This window comes from Martes martes (assembly GCF_963455335.1).
Source record: "Martes martes genome assembly, chromosome: 6".
NCBI classification, from domain to species: Eukaryota; Metazoa; Chordata; class Mammalia; order Carnivora; family Mustelidae; genus Martes; species Martes martes.
The window spans coordinates 55,462,792-55,477,527 of record NC_137893.1 but is presented as its reverse complement, the minus strand read 5'-3'; the positions used below and the strand labels follow the sequence as shown (position 1 = coordinate 55,477,527).

Here is a 14,736-nt window from a genome sequence, read left to right as displayed (position 1 = left end):
ATTTTGTAACCAACATTTAATTTAAAATTTAGAAGCTATAAAGTTAATACGTGATTTATCAAGTATACGAGTTTAGAATTTCTGATAGAGGTAAATATTTTTATGGATATTAACTAGTAAATTAAGAAGGATTCTCAACAGAAGTAATCAAATCCTTTGTTCAAAATTTCATCAGACTTTCTTTTTTTAACTCAAAAATAAGAGGGAATATACGGGCACCTGGGTGGCTCAGTTGTTAAGCATCTGCCTTCTGCTCAGGTCATGATCCCAGGGTCCTGGGCTCGAGCCCTGCATCTGGCTCCCTGCTTGGCAGGAAGCCTGCTACTCCCTCTCGCATTCACCCTGTTTGTGTTCCTCTCTCGCTGTGAGTCTTGATGTCAAATAAATAAATAAAATCTTAAAAAAAAACAAAAAAGGGAGAGGGAATATATTTCAAATCAATAGAAATTTATAGAGTAATTTTAATGCCTGATTCTAAGCTAACAGTAATTTGTGCCATCTTTGCAGAATATATATATGGTGGTTACACAATAGCAAAAAAAGGAAAAAATGCTTTGAATTGTCAGTGTTTGCAAAACATACATGGTAAGCAGTGAGAATCCAGTTAACTCGGGATATTTTCTGTTTCATCATGTAGAAATGTGAGATAGTATTAGTACCTTTAATAGAGAAAATAAGTAGGAAATCATTTTAGAAAGCAAATATGTTCTTTATTTTCATTATATTTATATATATATTTTTTTTTTTACAAAATCTTTTCATCAGTCATTTTTTTCAGGTTACCTAAATTCATCATCATGATGCAATTTTTTCTTAATGAATACAATTTTTTGGTCAATAGGTACAGTGATTGCTTTATCTAAAAGTCTAATAGAAATGTAGACCTGGAAAGAAAAATATGGTTCAAATAAATAAAGGCTATTTTCCTTAGATAGTATGTCTGATTACATATTATTTTATATTTGTCCTATTTGTATTAAAGTATCTAACATATATTATGTTTTCTTTTAGTAACTCTACAAGTATTATATAAACTAAAGACATCTAAAGTATTTGAAAAGTCAAGAAATAAAGATGAGAGGCCAAACACAGACATTGTAGATGAAGATCCGTATGCCATTCAGATCATCTCATGGTGTCCAGAAAGTAGAATGCTGTGCATAGCTGGAGTTTCTGCTCATGTTATTATCTATAGATTCAGCAAACAAGAAGTGATTACAGAAGTCATTCCAGTAATAATCTCTTAATTATTTTCAGTGTCAGATGTCTGACATTTTAAAATTTTTGAATTATTTAGATTATTTGGGATCAGTTTTATCTAGAATTTTAAAGAACACTTAAGTGTTTACATTGCCATCTATCTTTTGTGGAAAATAGTATACTTTACCCATATCTTTTTAGTGAGCATTTAAATTTAAATCTTTACATATACTATATGTTTCATTTAAGGAAAGTTAATATGAATATAAGCATACTCTAATTTGGTATTAACAGGAATGCAGTAAATTCTAAAATCATTTTTAAAAAGCTGAGTCCGAAACATGTTTTTTCTTTGCTAAATCTTTACCTTTAGAAATCTTGTTACATTTTTACCTTTAAAAATGTTGTTCCCACTGAAGCATATATGGGTATGTGTATAAACTGTATGAAATATTCTAATAATTACTCAAAGTAGGCAAACTTTTTTTTTTAACTTTTTTTTTTTTTTTTTTTACAACAGATGCTTGAAGTTCGATTGTTATATGAGATAAATGATGTGGAATCCCCAGAGGGAGAACAGGCACCGCCTTTGCCAACACCAGTTGGGGGTGCCACTCCTCAGCCCATTCCTCCTCAGTCTCATCCTTCTACCAGTAGCAGTTCATCTGATGGGCTTCGTGATAATGTCCCTTGTTTAAAGTAAGTTATTAAAAAATACAGATATTTTGGAAATTATTTTTTAATTTAGATAAATTATAAGCTTCTTACAGTACTATTTTCCTATGATAGAAACAAATGACATAAGATCATTTCTTTCAGTGTTTTGCTATGGTTAATCCAATTCATTTTTTTGTGGCATCAAAAGGAATATGATTGAATTTTGAGATTTTTATCTTTAAAGTGCTAAGATTTGATCTTTAAACATACTGGTAGAATAGCATGGATCTTTTCTGTATATATAGGTCAATCTTCCAAAATCCATGGATATTTTCTAGTCTGGATTCATATGGATCAAATGTACATGTAGACTGCTTTCTACCCCTCTGAAAATTCTGGTTTTTTGGTCTCTAGAGATTCAATCATTTTGTAATCATTTTCTCTTCTTTCTGAATCTACTCTACCACAGCAGTATCATTGTTTAAATGCCTTTACTGTAGCATTCCAAATTTGAATATAGTTTGCTTTTTATACAGAAATAATTGGATACAACTTTCTTTTCCTTTTTTTCTATCTAATTTATATTATTGAGTTGTTAGATTTTTCTAAAGGGTATGAGCCTTAAATATGGCAGAGAAATAGAACAGTGAGGAAAGAGCTAAGATCACTGAAAAATTTTATGAAGACTATGATTAACTACTTTTACAGGGAAATCAATTAGGGTAGTGACTAAAAAGTGGATATGGAAAGTCTCAAAGCAATTCAGTACAAAAATTGAGGAGCAAAAGCCAGGTTAGTAAATTCAAGCTAGGGAGGCCTGGTGAGAGAGAATTTGCATTTGTTAAAAGAACCAGGCTTTGCCCTGGTTTTGTTTTAGATCTGCTAGAGTCACTTTTCTTGGTGAATAGTCAAAAAGGATTGCTGTGGAGAATGTCTGTGTAACTAAAATTGCATTGCAATCACCCCAAAGACATGGCAGATTTTTAAATGTCAAAATTGTTTAAAGGTATAGCCTTTTTTTTTCTTGAAGATTTTTATTTATTTATTAGAGTGTGGGGGGAGCACAAGTCCCGGGAGGGGAGAGGCAGTGCAAGAGGGAGAAACAGGCCTCTCCTGAGTGGGGAGCCTGATGCAGGGCTTGATCCCAGAACCCCAGGATCAGGAACTTAGCTGAAAGCAGCAGCTTAAAGACTGAACCACCTAGGCACCCCCAAAAGTATAGACTTTTTAAAAAATAAACCTTTATATGTTTATATAAATTTGAGATTGTATGTTCTGTGTTAGTGTTTCTCAAGCAGGGATAATTTTGCTTCTTTGCATTTATTTGCCAATATCTGGAGACATTATTAATTGTCCCAACAGTAGGAATAGGGTGCTACTGGTATCTCGTGCAGAGGGGCCAGAGATGATGCTCAAGTGCACACAGCACTGCCCTACAACAAAGAACTTCCCAGGTCAGAATGCCACTGGGGCCAACAATGAGAAACTCTGATCTGATCTAAAAAATGTAAGCACTGAGGTTAAGCAACTACATTCCTCAGAAGGGTCTCAAAGTTTCATTTTGTCCCTCTCATGTACATACATGCACACCCCTCTGTGACAGTTCTGGCACATGTTTAGCTAGAATGAAACTTGGAAATACAGAATTCCACTTTCACCCCTTTTGTTACTTATTTAGTACTACTTTGCTTTAAACTTAAATTTGTAGAATTTCCATTAATGCTCTTCTGATTTTAATGTTTATTTTTCTCCAGCCTTTTGTTAAATTTATATCTTATAAGCCTATAAAGTACAGTTTGTCTTTGACGTTTATTTTGGTGACATATTTTTGGTAGTAAGGTTTTGAGATTTTTGTCTAAAATGGACTTTTTAATCACAGGCAATTTGAGTTATACCTCATTGTTTTCCTTCTTACTAGTTTTTTGGTAAATGCAGTTATTTATTAATTTCACATTGTTTTAGTCCACAATCTGAAAAGCCAATTTTTAAATGTCAGAAATATATCCAAATTAATATTAAAATGACTAGTACTGAGTTTGTTTTTTATACAAAATGCTTTTATATGTAATTATTCCTTTGAAGAAACATTTTATTTTATTTTATTTATTTTTTATTTTTTTTTAAAGATTTTATTTATTTATCTGACAGAGATCACAAGTAGGCAGAGAGGCAGGCAGAGAGAGGAGGAAGCAGGCTCCCTGCTGAGCAGAGAGCCTGATGAGGGGCTGGATCCCAGGTCCCTGGGATAATGACCTGAGCCGAAGGCAGAGGCTTTAACCCACTGAGCCACCCAGGCTGCCCCGTAAAGAAGCATTTTAAAAGCAGCTATTTGATTTATTCCTTTTACCAGTGAAGTTTTATATTTTTAGTATTTTAATTGAGCTTTTGCAGTTTATTTGTCCAAACAGAAACATTTTGAAACTGCTAAGCCTCCAAACGTACATTTAAAATGCATTTGTACAAATTATGGAGTTTTTTGTTTGTTTCAAATTATGGAGCTTTTTATTAATACTCAGCTCCTTGTCTTTAAAAAATAAAACCTTAATTTACATTTACTAAAACATTAAAATAATACACATGTAAACATTGTACACATAAAACATTATACCCACCCATCCCCCATTTTGCATTTTTAACCTATACTATCATTTCTTGATCCAATTTTTAATTTTTTACCAATTGGGAATTTTGTAGCAGGCTTGGCTGGCTTGTTTTTGCTTAAGAACTATTTGCTTTAAGAACTTAAAAAACTTGCTTTTAAGAACTCCACAAGTTCTTTCTTATTTAATTTTATTTATTTATTTATTTATTTATTTGATAAAAAGGAGAGAGCACAAGCAGGGTGGCAGAGGGACAATGAGAAGTAGACTCCCCACTAAGCAGGGAGCTGGATGCTGGACTTGATCCCAGGACCCTGATCATAACCTGAGCTAAAGGCAGATGCTTAAGTGACTGAGCCACCCAGCCATCTCCCATGAGTTCTGTGTGTCTTTATCACTGAATTTTTAAATGTGTCCATATACACACTTCAAATTTTCTTTAATGCTTGTTCTTGCTCTAATCTAATGTGCGTGTTAAATATGCTGAAAGAAGATAGACACTTCTCTGAATCTTACCCTAATTCATCCAAGAAGAAAATAACACACAGAGACTCTTCTATTCAGAAGAGCTCTCAGTCTTCTTTTCTATCTCTTGAGATGGACAGTTGCCACTGATTAGTGTATATTTCCCTGAGAAAAACCAGAACTTCTCCTCCGCCAACATACAGTTCTGAGTGTACTGCCTTACTGACTTTGCATGAAGTGGCTAACTCAGTTCATATCTGGAATACCCTTAGTGATTCATGTTAACCCTAAAATTTAGACAACCACATGTTTGGTCAGGTGTCATGGTCTTCTTCACCAGAATTACCAACTAAATGACTCAAAATCATCCTTACCTCTGAATTTGGTGTCAGGAGATTTAACATTGAGTAGTTTTCCTGCTGTCCTTCTGTCATTACACTGTCACTCCAGGGCAGAGCCTCAAAAATTACTGAAGTAAGCAGGCTTTGTGTAAGTTTTGCAAGAGCAGTTATTAGAGAAAGAGTCTAAGTAATCAAAATATTCTCACCTTAAAGTCAAAGTAGATTTTTTTAATAGTGAAAGTAGTCAAACTCAGAAATATACTACTCATTTTAATTTTAATTGATTTAATTAATAAATTAAAAAAGGAAAATTTTATCTTCCAAATCCACTTGAAGTTTCCTGATGCAAGTATTATAGGTGTTGTATCTAACTGGCTCTATTCTGGGGTGCTTGAGTGGCTCAGTTGGTTAAGCACCTGCCTTTGGCTTGAGTCAGACTCACTGCTCAGTGGGGAGCCTGCTTCTCTCTCTCCCTCTGCCTGTGCGCTCTCTCTTGCACACGCACGCTCTTTCTCTCTGTGTGTCAAATAAATAAATAAATAACTCATTTTTGAAAAGGTAGGTGGCTGTATTCCTTAGAAAGTCTTGTATTCAAGATAGGAATCCCTCAAAATCCTAGAGGAGAACATAGGCGGTAACCTCTTCGACATCAACCACAGCAACTTGTTTCAAGACACGTCTCCAAAGGCAAGGGAAACAAAAGCAAAAATTAACTTTTGTGACTTCATCAAGATAAAAAACTTCTCCACAGCAAAAGAAACAGTCAACAATACTAAGAGGCCCCATGGAATGGGAGAAGATATTTGCAAATGACACTACAGATAAAGGCTGGTATCCAAATCTATAAAGAGCTTCTCAAACTCAATACCCAAAAAACAAATAATCAAGTCAAAAAATGGGCAGAATACATGAACAGACAATTCTCCAAAGAAGACATACAAATGGCTAACAGACACATGAAAAAATGTTTAGCATCTTTAGCCATCAGGGAAATTCAAACCAAAACCACATTGAGATACCACCTTACACCAGTTAGAATGGCAAAAATTAACAAGGCAGGAAACAACAAATGTTGGTGAGGATGTGGAGAAAGGGGAACCCTCTTACACTGTTGGTGGGAAAGCATGTTGGTGTAGCCACTTTGGAAAACAGTATGGGGGTTCCTCAAAATGAGCCTTCAGCTCATTCATTCTTTCAAATATTGAGAACCTCTTCTGTGCTAGAGTGTTAAAATTAACTGCAAGGTTTCTGCCTTCATGAAGTTTTGAAGCATTTGTGATTCTTTCTTCATGTGTTTCAGATCTACCTTTTTCTTATTGTTTTACATTAATTACAGGCACTTTTCTAATTGTTTTCCTATTCTACTTCACGTTGCAAACCTCCACCAAATTAATCTTTCTGAAGTATTTCTTATAAACCTTCATTGGCTTTTAATTCCTTAGAATAATGAATATATTTCATATAAATTGACCATTGACAGCTCTTTCATAGGCACTTGTACTGTGATTAGATAGTAATATTCCCACTTTTTTAGACAAGAAGACAACTGGAAAATGGCAGAGCCAAGACTTAAACTCTAGCCTTTCAAAAGTCCTCAGTTCTTTGCAGCCAGCCCCTGAAGACCCTTTAAAGTCTGACCTCAGCCTATTTTACTATATTGATTTCTCACTGTTAGTACACACGCCTACACTGTGAGCAAACTTATACATTTGTTAATCTTTGACTATTGGCTTCCTGCTTCTTGTTTGCATGTTTGCAAAAGCAATTTATTTTGAGCATTTATTCAGCAATTACTGGAGAAAGAGTCTACAATCAAAATTACTATCAACTCAGAGTGTATTTCTTTAATAGTGCAAGCGTCATGCAACCAAAAATAAATTTCTCACATTTTTTTAACTCCTTGTTTTTGGCCACTTTTTATTTTCTTAGATCATATATTTAAATCTACTTTTCTAACTTGCTTTTTTTTTTTCTAATTTCATTTTTTTTCTTCCTCTTCTTAATCCATGAACTTCTCTTTCTTCTCTCCATACCTCCTTCCCCTTCCTACCCATTCTCTTTTTCTCCCTCTTCACTTCCAACCCCCCAGTTTATAATGGGGACTTACATATGCTTTCTTATTTTTGTTATTTATGTACATGTTTTGTCTCCATCTAGATTAAATGCCTATAGAGAACAGGATTCAGTTTTTTTCATTTTTGTATATTTAATTCCATATACTTTGTGCATAGTTATTTATGCATGACTTTATAATTAATAAGCTAATAAGATACATGAAGATAGGTTAAAAGGTAATGTTTTCCTTTATTACAGAGTTAAAAATTCACCACTTAAGCAGTCTCCAGGTTATCAGACAGAACTAGTTATTCAGTTGGTATGGGTTGGTGGAGAACCGCCACAACAAATAACCAGCCTGGCAGTCAATTCTTCGTATGGATTGTAAGTATAATTTATGTGTTTCTCAGTCTCTTCGTAGTATTCCATACATTTTTTTTAATTTTTAAAAATAGTATGATCTTTATTACAACATCAGTTAAAAAGTTGTATATCTTTGGGACGCCTGGGTGGCTCAGTGGGTTAAGCCTCTGCCTTCAGCTCAGGTCATGATCTCAAGGTCCTGGGATCGAGTCCCACATCAGGCTCTCTGCTCAGCGGGGAGCCTGCTTCCTCCGCTCTCTCTCTCTGCCTGCATCTCTGCCTACTTATGATCTCTCTCTGTCAAATAAATAAATTAAAAAAAAAAAGTTGTATATCTTTAACTTCAGATCAGATTTAGTGTTTATTTGGAAAATAATTCTGTTCTGAATAATCTACTCTGGGTATGCTAGCTTATAGTGCTTTCCAAAGAATTGAGATAAAAGTTTAAAGTCAATCTGTACTTTCATGGATATATTCTCAGAAGTGATTTCCTTATTAATATTCGGTATAATGGAGGTCTTAACAGCATCAACTCAGAAGACTTTGTTCTAAGCTAATTAAATGCTGAACCAGAGCTATATAATTTCTTCTTTCTACTTCCAAAATTCACTTGTATAAATTATAAAGACATAGTAATAGTTTGGTAAAGTATTATACTACAGTTGTATCATCAATTCATACCTTTAAGTATTGAGTATGATTTATAATACTTTTTATTATAATTTGGTAGACTTACCAAGTATTTTTGTTTATTTTAAAAATCAACATTGTGGTATTAGAGAAGCCATACATTGTTTATTCCCAGAGCTATTTATTGGGTTACTTGGTCATCTTCTTTTATGCTAGCCCTAGGGAGGGACTCATCTTTTTCTTCTTCCTGAAGCTGTTACCACTCACTCTTATCTCTTACAGTTGTATACCCAGCTAAGACTGGCTATAGTCTGAGATTCTCATCTCTCAATGTCTTTAATTTGCTGCCCCACAATGTAAGAACACAAACCTTCTCTCTTTTACTATTTCACTGCCCACAACCATAAAGAAAGAGGGAATAAGAAAAAGAACCAATAAGAAATTTCAAAGGAAAAAAAAAAAAAAAAGAAATTTCAAAGGAAGTTGCAAATTGGTTGATCACAGGCTGATGGACTCACAATTAACATTTTTTTAGCCCTTGTTGCATGTTTTTAATATTTGAGCTGGCTGCCAAAATTGTTTAATGTGAAATCCATATTTAGAGCTTTAACTGAAAAATCTAATTACCTGGCCCATTGTCTCTAATCCTGCTTGGCAGTGGTCAGCATGAACAGAATTGAAACATTTCCTCTTTAGATGGGTCATCTAACATCCTTCTGTGGCTTGTTTGTCTTACTTACAGAGTCCCTATGTACATTTCAGTTTTCAGCTTCTGACTTTAGATATCTTAAAAGAGTCAAATCCTTTATTCATAGTTGCTCGGTTTGTAGTACCTGACTCATAACTGGGAATGTATTTGGAGTACTCCAAAGGGAGACCTCCAACATTTATGTTTTCCACTTTATTCTTGACTGAATGGATTACCAAAACTTTCTCAGAGAGATAATCTGCCACTTCCCTAGTGGAAGAGAATGTCTTTATCTGAGCTGCTCAAAATGTCTCTAAGTCAGAAAAATAAATGTCACATTTCCTAGCATGGAGATTTATGTCTGTGATCAAGTTTCACTTCCTATGCCAACATTTTTTTTTAATGATACAGACTTTTAATCATTAATGTCTGCAGAAGATCTACATAGTTCCATGAGAAGTCATACGTAACCTGTATTTCCATGTCTCTGACAGTCTTTAGTTGCAAAGGAGAATTTTCTGGAAAACCCATCCTCTTCCTTTTCAGCCTTATAGACTATGAGTACATTTCCTTATAATTACTTATTTGTGCTAAAATATTTACTCTTTTTCTGTTCCCAGGGTAGTTTTTGGCAATTGTAATGGCATCGCAATGGTAGACTACCTCCAGAAAGCAGTACTCCTCAACCTGGGCACTATTGAATTATATGGCTCCAATGATCCTTATCGGAGAGAACCCCGGTCTCCTCGTAAATCTCGACAACCTTCAGGAGGTATAAAGAAAAAAATCCCGAGTTTTAGGATTTCTATAAATACTGAGTTACTTCTGTGAATATAAATACTTCAGTTAGATACATAGCTTGTCTGACTTAGTCTATATATGTAAACTGTCAAAACTAGTAAAAGGTTTGAGCCTTCTTTGTTTTTGTGTTATTAGATTTCACTTTTGTTTTTAATATCCTAGGATTTTAATTAATGTTGGGAAAGAACCACAGTGGCAAGCTTCTTCAGCTAAATTATGAGATGAAAATTTGTCTCATTATTATGGAATAAAAGTTAACTTCAAAGTTTTGCCCCTTTTATTGTTTGGTATTGTAAGACCCAAAATTTGTTGTTCCACCTATGTTATTTAAAGGGATCATTTCCTCTGTGAAAAAAAAATGTAAATGCAAAAGTGAATTTGAATTCTATGAAAATGTAGTGTTCTTAGATAGCCTTGATTCAATGCAATCCCAAATCCATTAAGAATTTTCTTTATAGCATTCTTTTATATTTGCTAGGTGATTAGTCTTAATTTTATAATATTTAAAAAAATTTTTTTAAAGATTTTATTTGAGAGAGTACATGGTGGTGGTGGGGGGGGTAGACTCCCACTGAGCAGGGAGCACAGATGTTGGGCTCCATTGCAGGACCTCCTGGATCATGACCAGAGCTGAAGGCAGACACTTAACTGACTGAGCTGCCCAGGTGCCCAATTAGTCTTAATTTTAAATGTTCTAATATGTCTAGTTGGTGGTCTTTACCAGTACTTGTCACTTTTTTTTTTTTTTTTCACACCTCCTGGCATTGGATCTCTGGCACATAGGGATATATTAGTGAGGACTGCAGCAGTTACTGGCCTGAAAGCTCCAGTCTCCTCAGGACCTGTTCAGCTGGACCAGGGATTGAGGGGAACCCTATCTAGAGCAGACTTAGCCTATCTGCAGAACACCAGTGTGCAGTAAAACACTGGGAAGCTCTGGTCTATACTTAAAACTCAGTCTCTCCGATTTTAAATTCTCTCTGAGATTCATTTCTCATTTGCTCTTATGGCATAATTAGCTAATACTACCTGTATCACAGTTCATAAAAGAAGAAAAAGAAAGGTGGGGGGATATAGACCTTATTCTCACTTTGGTTTGGTGCTTGAATTTTCTTTTCCATTTTTGTTTTTGTGTGTGATCATTTTGTCATGTGTTATCTTCAGCAGAAATTGTCCCAACCATACCATTCTTGTACCTTTGTCTCCTTTTTTTCCTTCGCTTTTCATTGCTTCACTAAGGCATGCTGATTGTGACTTCTTGCATGTGCGGCCTTTCTAGCTTATATTCTGAATCTGTGAAAAAACTCCGTTCTTCCTTAAGTAAGTTACTTATTCCATGTCAGTAAAGTCATGGCATGTTTTTTTTTGTCTGTAAAATCATTTTTCTCATTTATTTTTAAAAGAGTTTGTTAAAACATTATATATCTAAAATGGCATACTCATTCCTTAAGTTCATCGTCCTGTGTATATGAAAACAGCTATTGAAATGTTTGTGTCGCAACCAGGTTTCCTTATAAAGCAAACTAATATTTAGTATTAGAAAATTAAAACATTGTCATAATAGAGGAGACAAGTACTTTTAGCAATTTTACCACAAACCTGTGTAAAAACTTTATCGCTCCTAAAATGAATTAATTTCTCTTCTCCTTGATACCTCATAATAGTTTCATAAAATTGCTAGGAATTAAATACATAAGCTTATCCAAGCTTATGTATTTAATTTATGTATTTTGCCATGTGATTTCAAAAATGTTTTTTTCTTAAATTTCATTGCATCCTCTATCCCGTAGTAAATCTCATAATATTATTTATATTATTATTTGCTTTATTTTATATTGAAGAGTTAGATGTTTAAGTACAGGAGAACTGTTTGAGTTTTTCTTTATCAGTTTAAGATATTATTATGCTCAGTTATAACAATATTTAGGATTGTGTCTTAAATAAAAATTAAAAGAAAAGTTAAATTAAAATTAAAAGAAAGTTATTTTAAAATGTACTTTAACATTTTAAGAATATTTGTGCCTTATTTCTAAAATATAATTGTTTCAAATAAAATTAAATATAAAATAATTGGTAACAATTCTTTAACTGTCTTGATAAAAAGGCTATTCTTATAAAAGTGCATATTTTATAATAGGTTTTAGAAGTGTAGCCCAAATACCTCCAAATTCTATCTTTTTTAAAGATTAGCTTGGAAAAATGTTTTTACTACTAGTAGATTCTAATATGATTTCATAAAGAGTGAGGTGTTTGCTACTCATGAAATTATCTTGTAAACATTATAGTTTGTGTTTTACAGCTGTATTAAAATACAGTTGAACCCATAACTAAAATGTGTACAGTGTTTTCATAATAAAAATTATGAGATTTTTACAGGAACAACTAGCAATAAAGTATTTCAACTACCTGTATATCTGCTTGCTGAAAGTCTTAATTATAACAAAAGTGAAACGTGATTAATAGGTGTCTTGTTTTGCTGACCACTTTTTCACTCAGTGAAGGACACAAAAGGGAAATTTCTGTTCTGAATATAATTCTAAACCCCAAATAAGATCTTTTTGGTGATGTGAAAGTGATAAACCCATGAAAAGAAACTTAACTTAGTCTTGGAAATTGATAATAATGAAGAAAGAAATTAGAGGGACAAAGTTGTGCATGACTTTAGGAAAGATACTTCCGAAAGTTACAAAGAAGTGGCTCTAAAAATATGAGGATTTGGGCTATACAATTACAATTAATTTCAAGTCTTCAATATATTCAGTAGGATAGAAAAAGAAATAGCTACCGAGCACCATAAACTAGTTGATATTTCTGTGTGTGTGTGTGTGTGTATGTATTATAATATATAAAACAAACTATATAAGAAATGAGGGATATAATCAAGGATGCATAATAAGTTTTGTATAAATGCTTAAGTACTGTGTTGAGTATAGGCTGGTCTTAAAAAAATGGTATAGCAAAATGTTTGGTTTCAATGAAAATATTGTTAAAGAAGGATTAGGACTCTAGGGATCATTTGAAATGATAGTTGAAAAACAGAATATAGAGCTAAATAACTTTGTTTGTCAACCCTTCATTAAGAGGAATGATTTATCTTTCTGAAAATTATGAAAAATAAGAGAAATGAAAATCTAAGCTATATTTTGTATGTAAGGCAGACCTTAGTAATAAAAAGTGATAAAGTAATAAAAACGTATCAAGAGAATTTGTGAAAAGAATTTGTAAATAGTACTCAAGTTGATAAAGGACAAATAAATCAGTAAATTTGATGTACAGATCATTCAGAATTCTAGAACGATTTGTGTGCGTATTGAAATGCCTGTGTGCGTACTGAAAATAGAGCCATCAACTGAAGTCCTCAGGAATCTACTAAAAGTCAAATGTACCAAAATTGGTGTTACTTTTTTAATCTCATTGATGGCTCATAGCACTCTGTTGACATAATGTTTCCTAAAGTTAATGAGATACTTAATAAAGAATTCCATATATATTTTTTATGAACTGTGCAGATGGAAGTGACCTAGTCATTTTGGCAGTTGCAAGATTGATTAAACCAGGAGTCAGCAAACTACTGTTCCTGAGCCAAAGCTGGCCTACTGCTGGGTTTTGCCAGTACAGTTTAATTAGAACAGCATCTTGCTTATTTTCTTAGCAGGCCTCGAAACCAATCTAGACCTTCACAGACCAGGTTTGCCAACCCCTGGATTAAACCAGGGTCGATTTGTAGCCTAACATTAACTTGTATGTAATTAACCTCAGTAGATATATTATGATGAATAACATATGATTATGGTTTGTTGAACATTTTGATTAGTAAATTAAGCTTCCTACTTAAACATGTGAAAAAGAAGGTATGCTTTTTGTCAATAAAGGGTAACTACTGCATTTGATGGCAAAGACCCAAAAAGATAATTGTAAGTAGAAATCATAAATTGTACACTGTAACCACATTGTATAAACCATAGGATCATATATATCAATCAGTCATGTAGGGTTGGACTTGACTTTTACCCTGAGCTCAATGGAAGGCTTAAAATTTCAAAATTGATTATCTAGGCTCACTAAAGTAGTAGATATACTATCGTGACTATTTGTTATTGAGGTATAATTGGCTATATAATCATTATATTAGTTTCAAATACTGATTTGATATTTGTATACATTGCAAAATGATCACCACAGTAGGTCTAACAGTCGTCATCTTACATAGTTAAATTTTTTTTCCTTGCAATGGGAACTTTTAAGATATCTGCACTATCATTAACTATAGTTTTGCTGTATATTACATCCCTTATTTATTCTATAACTGGAAGTTTGTACCCTTGACCCCTTTTATCTTTTTCCACCCACCCCCCACACCCTGCTATGGCAATCACCAATTTGTTCTCTGTATCCATGATCTTGTTTCTTGTTTTTTTTTTGGGGGGGGGGGTTTTGGTTCCACTATATCATATAAGTAAGATCATACAGTAATTGTCTTTCACTGTCTGACTTATGCTGTTTAATGTAGTGTCCTTGAGGACCATCCATGTTGTCACAAAGAGCAACATTTAAATCTGTTATGGCTGAATATATCCCATTGTGTGTTTGAATGTATATATGTGTGTGTATGTATGTATATACCACCCACATTTTTATATATGCCACATTTTCTTTAGCCATGCATCTGCTGATGGACACTTAGGTTGTTTCTGTATATCACTACTGTTTAAAGACCTGCTTTTTTAGTATTCTATCAAGAAGGAGTCCATTATATAAACAAGTATTTTGTCAAAGATTAAATGCATACCTAAAATTCCATCCATCGTCTTTGAACCATAAGAACTATTTTTTTTGTTTTTTCCAGAATCACAGTTTAATAAGCATTAAAAAGAGAAAAAAAATTACTGCTTGTTATTCAAAACTTCCTAGTGAAGAAAAATAATGTATAAATCAA

The 14,736-nt window shown here is 33.4% G+C and overlaps 1 protein-coding gene across 3 annotated transcripts in view; it reads left to right on the top strand.

The window, feature by feature from the left end:
- STXBP5 (syntaxin binding protein 5) overlaps positions 1-14,736 on the top strand; it is a gene marked incomplete at its 5' end in the record, with an annotated part of 170,167 nt that overhangs the window by 102,972 nt on the left and 52,459 nt on the right. For 2 of the 3 annotated variants that reach the window (XM_080806086.1, XM_080806087.1), the window contains 4 exons: positions 1,012-1,232; positions 1,721-1,899; positions 7,577-7,702; positions 9,620-9,771. In XM_080806086.1, coding sequence (XP_080662212.1) covers positions 1,012-1,232; positions 1,721-1,899; positions 7,577-7,702; positions 9,620-9,771 — 678 coding nt within the window. Of the gene's footprint in view, positions 1-1,011; positions 1,233-1,720; positions 1,900-7,576; positions 7,703-9,619; positions 9,772-11,039; positions 11,121-14,736 lie in introns of all 3 variants that reach the window. The other variant, XM_080806088.1, reaches the window with a different exon arrangement.